The 7,981-nt window shown below is 40.8% G+C and overlaps 1 protein-coding gene across 2 annotated transcripts in view; it reads right to left on the bottom strand.

The window, feature by feature from the left end:
* Positions 1-3,148: 3,148 nt before the first annotated feature.
* Positions 3,149-7,981, bottom strand: part of LOC123060758 (SMR domain-containing protein At5g58720) — an 8,432-nt gene continuing 3,599 nt past the window's right edge. The window contains exons 3-11 of one of the 2 annotated variants that reach the window (XM_044483594.1): positions 7,121-7,267; positions 6,364-6,443; positions 5,246-5,466; positions 4,797-4,867; positions 4,656-4,712; positions 4,317-4,384; positions 4,136-4,242; positions 3,975-4,042; positions 3,149-3,624 (exon numbers count right to left, since the gene is read on the bottom strand). In XM_044483594.1, coding sequence (XP_044339529.1) covers positions 3,502-3,624; positions 3,975-4,042; positions 4,136-4,242; positions 4,317-4,384; positions 4,656-4,712; positions 4,797-4,867; positions 5,246-5,466; positions 6,364-6,443; positions 7,121-7,267 — 942 coding nt within the window. In that variant the 3' untranslated portion in view covers positions 3,149-3,501. Of the gene's footprint in view, positions 3,625-3,974; positions 4,043-4,135; positions 4,243-4,316; positions 4,385-4,655; positions 4,713-4,796; positions 4,868-5,245; positions 5,470-6,363; positions 6,444-7,120; positions 7,268-7,981 lie in introns of both variants that reach the window. The other variant, XM_044483593.1, reaches the window with a different exon arrangement.

The raw sequence follows: 7,981 nt of genomic DNA, 5'->3' as shown, positions 1-7,981 counted from the left end.
TCCTGAGCTTGAGAACACACAAATGCTTCTAGAAAAGCTTCAGACCAGCACTAACATTGCAGACCATGTCAGACAACCCTGCTAACAAGAATCAATAGAATCAGAAAATAAACATCAGCTAACCACAAGTACTAACCACAAGTACTGAAGACCGCAAGGCAAAAGATGCAGAAATAAGATGCTATATCATTACACTGCAACTTCATTATTTACAGCTATGGGGTATATCACCCAATAGAAAGAAAAAAAACAGTATGTGCCTTTTTGTAGCCACTAATAAGATGTCAGCAGTTGGCCACCGAAATAGAGCTAAATTAATTTGCCGTACGACACTGCAACTTCATTTCTTTACAGCTGTGGGGTATATCACCCAATCGAAAGGAAAAAAAAAAGTACGTGCCTTGTTCTAGCCACTAATAATATGTCAGCAGTTGGCCACCGAAACAAAGCTAAATTAATTCGCCGTACGACACTGCAACTTCATTTCTTTACAGCCGTGGGGTATATCACCCAATCGAAAGGAAAAAATAGTATGTGCCTTGTTCTAGCCACTAATGACATATCAGTAGCTGGCCACCGAAACAGACCTAAATTAATTCGCCATACAACATATTAGCTATATCATGTGTAAATTGACCCAAAAAGATAATTACAGAAGAACATAACCATGAAACAATCTAGCCGCCAATGAAATGCTCTCATTTTGTATCATGCTGATGCGATAACCATATGTAGAATTGACACGGGCACATTGCCAGACTAAAATGCTCAGTCAAATTAAAAGGAAAAGAAGATGCAAGTAAAAGAAGAGTATTCAAGCACAAAACAACGATGCACTGAATGAGAAGCATTGAAAGTATGAGGTGAAGCCCTACCAATTTGGTGCCGCCTGATGAGAGAAGAGCCAACCATGAAAACAAATGCAGCTTCGTTACTGTATTTTGAAGAAGTTACAGAGATGCTGGTGCTCATCTAAATAAGATTACAGAAGAAAATGCACCATGAGACATTCTATATTGCAAAAAATAGGACACCAAAGTACTTGATGACTTAAAGGGTTGTACACAAGTGCACCTCAACCAAACCCGTCCATGACTAAGGACAAAGACAATTTGCTGTAAAATATTTTATGGTGATAAATGTCAGAATGAGTGAAGGTGAACCAAAATTCACGTTAACATGATGTTGTTTATAATTAGTTGACAAATCAGATTACTTTCTGCTGGAAGAACTGAAAAATATAAAAACCCTGATGATTAAAAAGCAACATAGTTTGAAGAAATGCAATCCCGTGGTAAGAGAAAGTAGGCAACTTAGATCATCTAGGTGTTTGAATAACTTAGCTTAATCTCTTTGTCTTTGTTAGTGAACAGAAAATTGAATCTGAGAGGACTCGTTGTACTCTATCCTATGGTGCAGAAATTAAGCGGGGTGACTGCAGAATTCAAAGATTCTAAAATTTTCTAAAAAAAATGTCACAGTCGCCGCTACCATACGCTCTTCTAAAAGTAAAGTAGTGCATCGAGGGTACATGTGGAAAAGTGGAATCGGAGTATGAAATGTGGACTATTTTGTAAAGGATAGAAATGTAAGAACACGCCGAGATAGCCGATGTGTTGATGGAGAAAGACTCAGCGATATACAACCGCATCACAAGAGAGTGCAACCAAAATAATAGCGAGAATAACAAATCGAGACCAATCAGAAGTAAACTGAACCCTAGCTCAAAGAGATCCCAAACAGTACCTGAACTGCAGAGAGACGATCCACTCATCACACCGAACGCCGAATCGAAGTCGAGAATGAGCTCACTTATGCGATTTCTGACAAAAGAAACAAAAATCTCAGGCCACCATATGGATGGCATAGCATCAAACTCCTAATGAGCATGAATCGACCAACATACATATAAATCCAAGGACACCGAAAACACTAAATCACACGGACAAATATAGCAAAAACTCATCTTGACCACAAATGAAGCAGAAGGCCCACCACAGGAAGATGAACAACACGATCGATCAATGAAAGGCCATAAAACCGGTGCTCACCCGACAACCACCTGCGAACAGAGGAAACACACATGCAAAAATTGGATAAAAGACTTGCTTCACTTAAAACAAACAAAATATTAATAAAGGTGATTTCAGGGGAGGAACTATCTCAAACACATCAAAATGTACTATTTTTTTAGGTTGTTCTGATGCAATTTTACTACTACAAACAAGAGCAATTAACCAAACTCTGCCAAACGTATATAGATGAAGGAATTTCACAAGAAATAACTACCAGTCTATGGTTATCTGGCCATCACACCACCCAAATCAAGGTTAACCGTCTTGCCAGGAAGAGGGAGAAGGAGATGGGAAGGAAGAGGAGGAAGATCTTACTGATCAGAGAAGCCAGAGGCGGACTGCCCAATGGCTTGGTGGTTCTCCCGGCCCTCTCCGACGCCGGCGCACGAGAGGGTGTTCACCTCAGATCTTGTTATCAAGACCAGATCATGGAAAGAAGAGAAAGGAGAGGTTGCCTCGTTGTGAATCTTTTGGGAGAGGAAAGGAGAAGGAATAGGCGTCAGAGACGGACAAGGAAGCGGCGACCTGATCCAACAGGAACTCGCGCGCAGCGGTGGCGGCGACCGCGAGGTCGTCGGCGTCCAAGGCGGACTCGGCGCGCGAGTGCACCGCGTCGAGGTGGCGAACGCGGGAGGAGAGCGCCTCGACGAGGTCGAGGTCGGAGCGGCGGGCGTCGAGGGCGCGCTGGTAGGCGACGCACTCGTGGATCAGGCGGGTGGCGGCGCCGGCATCGGTGAGGCCGCGGAGGTCGACGAGGGAGGCCGGGTCGCCGAAGTACAGGGACGGGGATGAGGCGGCGACAGAAGAGTTAGCGTGTGACGGAGGGACGGGACGGCCAGCCCACACCTGACATTACGCAGGAGGCAGTAGACGAGCGCTGAGTTGGACATGAATTGGCGCTCCCATTGGCCAAGACAAACAGTACACATCCTGCCGACGTGGACAGCGCGAGAAGGCGGCCTTGATGCACACCTGAATGGTTTTAATCCTGAATCACATGGCTACAGATCATTTCAATCAACTATAACAACCAACAGGTAGCCAGCCCCAGGAGTATCATGCCAAAAAGAATCTGGGTACTGAAGATAATTTTACACTGCATAAACTAGATACATGGGGGTAAAGTTACACTGTCTGCTGTTCCTTCCACCCTAACATAAAACAATTAGACAGGCACATAGCTTCAAGAGTACGATACAATGTTAGCAGCCTAGAATGATGATGACATCAGACGGCACCTATCTTCTCTTTGCTATTCCCAAACTGTGTCAGAAACTACCTCGTACTACACAGGAACCTAGGTCACCTATCCATAATTACATACAGGACATGTAAGTACAGATAGATACAGGAGAGATACATAGATTAGAACGGCTGTTAAATCTATGTCAGGCTCCACCAAAAACAGACGAGGCGAGGCTTCAACTTAGTCAGAATCGCTGTCATGCTCCAGGAAGCGGTATTCTCTTGGCCCGCCTAGTCGAATAACTATGGTTCCGGAGTTCCCTTCGTACCACTCGATGCCTTCCTTCTCCACAAGCTTGATAACCTATTACAGGCATGTATTTATATATAATTGCATTCAAAAGCATGGCATGTGAAATCAAGGGATTAACATATTACGATTAACTGGATAAAGGGTTAAGGCATTTTTTAGGGAAATAAAATATGAGCATTACAAACCCCACCCAGAGCTGCACAATATTCTACTATAATCGATCATATGGCCACAAGACTAAATGTGGATAGAGTATGAAAGGATGGAACACCCAACCAAATGCAATTGAGGAGAGTTCATTTAGAGTATGAAGACGATGCTTTAAAACTACTACAGTCACTATACTTATAAGCAGCATATAGAAGTGACAAGAATGACTAATCAAACAAGAACATTCTTACCGATCGTTTTATCTTCCCTTTCCCTGTACCTTCAACACCACAACCAGTAATTACTCTAAGAAGGGTAGCTGTTTAAGGAAGAGAAAGGAAGACATGACAAGCATTAGTCAAGACAAATGGAGCTAAATAATTACAGCATCAAACTGTATGTTAATACTCACATGGCATGCATACACAAACCAGCATGTGAACTTTGAGGAGCTTCATAGCTTGCTTGACATGTTGACCATGCAAGTCAATAGTCACCGTGTTTGTTATATGCTTGTTTCTGCCAACCAAGGATACCAGAGTCTGAGATCAAAAAATATCTCCCTGACTATCAGAAGTTATACGGCGGTTTACCTGGCTTCAAATATCTCCCTGCTGGCCTTCTCATCTTCCTTGCGACCCAATTCCCGATAATGTTTTCCCTAAAGCAAATACATATTTGGCTATTTGAGATACTAAGGCAACACAAAGTAGCTATAAGCATTCCAGAAAATATTCTGAAAAACGAATACATCTTAGCATCTTATAACAGGGCTAATATAATTTACTAATTTTATGTACTGTAAGATACTAAGAAACAACATCAGCACATCACTTGGAGCTCTCCATCATTCAACCATTAAAGGTGAAAGATAAAGAGATCCTGCTCTCTTTTTTTTGTCAGCCTTAACATCTTAAAATTGAAAGTCTGACCTCCTCTGCAAGGTAAGAGGCATAAGATTTATCTCCTTTGGAATATGCCACAGCAGCCTGTATGGAATAAATAGAGATCAATATATGAAATACAAAAGAAGAACTGGCTCAAGAAAAACTGCGACAAAAATAGTGTCTTACTTTCTGATAATACCCTTTCATCGTATCATAATGCCTAGCAGAAACACCACGGAACTCTCGATACCCATCCCCTTAACATTGAGAAATTACAGTTGTCATTTACAGCAGTGCCAAATACAACAATAAGTGAAACAAAGACAGTTATATGTGTAAGTGTAAGCAAATCCATCAAAAGAAGTTCCATTGTAAGAACATATCTAATGTGAATGTCTACGTGTCAAATGAAGACTAATTAAATCAAGAAATGAGAAGTAGCAGTTTTACTTATGGGATAAATCTATATTGCTTAGACGAGGGAACTATCGACCTCATGGTGAGAAATACACTAACAATAGAAACCTATAGAGTTAGGAAACAGAAAGTATGTAAATTGCCATGACGGAAAAGAAGTGAATTCTTTGAGCACAACGAGCATGTTAACAAGCAGAGTGGTCAAAAACAGGATATACCATTTTTTGGTCTTTCTTGATTGCTTGCTGTGATGGGATGATTGTATGACTGCAGCTTCTTCACTACCTTCTTCCAGTCCATTTTACTTGGCTCGTATGTGCGACGTTCAGGTATTTTGAACAGCGACTCCAAGACTTGTTGTGGCATCTTGGAATCCACCACCGCTGATCTTGGAGACGGTGTTGCCGGGTGCTGCACCTCGCAAACAGCCTTCATGTAGCTACTGAACCAAAAGACCAGGAATATCATAAACCAACAACCACCAGCGTGAAAGTGCAAGCACATGGCGAGATAACTGATATCAATGATGCCTAGGAGATAACTAGCTGTACAGCCAGCACTGCCAAAGTCTATGCAAATACTAAAACCATTGATGCCTAGGAGATAACTAGCTGCACAGCCACATACTGTCAACGTCTATGTGATTATTGGTATAGCTGTACAGCCAGTATTGTCAAGGTCTGCTTCACTACTGATACCATTATGCCTAGGAGATAACAACCTGTACAGCCAGTACTACTGAAGTCGACAGATGACCAAGGCATTTAAACTGAGCCACTCATTTTACCCAAAACTCACTTACGTTAGCTAAGAAAAATACTAGTATAAGCTATCTTAGAGGAATACATTACTAGCATGTGACACACGCTATGTGTGCATATAGTAAGCTTTTATTAAACTGTGTTTGTCTAGGCAATCAAGGATGCTTTATTTGTCAAGGCAGTCAAGGATATGAAATCGTTAACATGTACTCCCTCTGCACACTAATGTAAGACATTTTTGCAGTTCAAATTGAACTGCAAAAACGTCTTATATTAGTGTACAGAGGTAGTACATATCTAATCTCATGTGCTATGCAACTTCTGAGCTGCCAAATGTGCAAAAGGGGCACAAGAAAGCACTGAATACTCTCCATTGAACAATTACCCACTATGTTTGTCCATACTCAGCTACAAACAAAAATATGACATGCATACATGGCAACTTTGTGGATCAAGTATGTGCATGCCAAACACATAAACATGAAGTATCAAGTTCACCAAGCAACACATTAGACAGCTGCTATATAATGTTACTAAGAATCTAAGGAAAGCATATGTGCTCAGATAAGATTCACCTGCTCTGTTGTTCCCCCCAGAAGAATTCATGTTGCCTTTCAGAGTGATTGTATGACATACCAGGTATTTCTTCTGGGAACTGAGTAGAACAAAATGTTAGAATATGATAATTTCACAAGGGAGCGCTTACAAAGTGCCACATGCATTCTATTGTGCCAAAGAAATAATAGGAAACTGGAGACGTGTTTAGTGGACTAGCACAGACATGCCAACCAGAAGTAAATAGCAATGACATTCAACATTGTTTGCTGTCTTACGTTGCACTAGGACGTCAAAATGAACAACAAAGCTACAAGTTCTATTTTACTTCCTGTTAAGACTTTTTTGGCAACTTCTGCGACTATAAACAGGTTGAGTTGTAAAACACAGCAATGGTAAACTGGCAATAGTTGGTGCTTTGAAAGATACAATCTAAACTATCCGCTGTAGTACGGATATAACATGTTGGCCAGTAAGAAGGGGTTATACTAACTGCACTAAATATAAATAATAAAGAATCTATGATCCCAGGCTATTCGTAGAACAAAATATTTATTACTGAACTTAGTAGCTTCAATGTATGCAGGAGTCAACTAAGATTAACTGAAATTTCTATGATCCCAGGCTATTTGTAGAACAAAATATTTAGTAGTTAGTACTGAACTTAGTAGCTTTAATGTATCTAAGATTAACTGAAATTTCTGCAAGAATATCAATACAGGTGATTTGCACTGAAAAATAGGAGCATAAATTGTAGTGACTGTGCAAAGTTAACACCTGGTGTGGACTCTGTTGAATACTTGCAGTACATTCTTCTTCAAACAATCCATTTCCTGGGAAGATATTTGGAGAGGATGAGCTATTTGTTTCTTCATTAGGAATGCACCATCCCATACCAGAGATATCAAGCAATGCGTCCAGAGCCTGAAAACACCTGATTAGTAATATCTCTCAACAAATTGTCACTGACTTAAAAGTATGTAATTCGGTGAAAAAGAGCACAAGTTTGATCAGATATGATCATGCTACCACCACAGAAGATATCTTGCGTTATTAGCTTTTTAGGTTTCACACCAGAATGCTTAGTTGGTTACTTGGTTTTGAACAATTAAATTAATTTTCTAGTCTTAGGACCGCCTGGGTGCACAGCCGCCAAGGCACATGACAAGGTGACAATTAGGCGATACAAAATATATCTGTAGTACAAATTGTACAGTAACAAGTCCTAAGCATATTCTGTTCCATCAAGGCATCGACCAACAAAGAATCACATGTAAAGAGCCAAACCTACCTGTCATACCTCCCTAGTACATGGGTCACTCTAAACTTTCTTACCTTCCTCCCATTTTCCTTGTTTTTTCTTCTCTACTACTTTAAGTTGCCTATTCCCCCCTTTTTGATGTCCTAATATCTTACAGGCGAGTGCCGATGTCGTCCCACACCCTCACCCCTCCTCGACTATTTAGTTGCAAATTGTAAACGCTGGTGATTTTTGTTAAGTACTCCCTCCGTCGCATAATATAAGATCTTACATCCAATTTATGAGCAGATTGGATGTAATAAGATCTTATACTATGGGACAGAGGGAGCATATTATATTTCCTCTTCCTATCAGATCGGTCTTTTGGGATAGTTGGT

This window comes from Triticum aestivum, chromosome 3A (genome assembly GCF_018294505.1).
Source record: "Triticum aestivum cultivar Chinese Spring chromosome 3A, IWGSC CS RefSeq v2.1, whole genome shotgun sequence".
Taxonomy (NCBI): domain Eukaryota; kingdom Viridiplantae; phylum Streptophyta; class Magnoliopsida; order Poales; family Poaceae; genus Triticum; species Triticum aestivum.
This window is presented reverse-complemented; position numbering and strand designations above follow the sequence as displayed.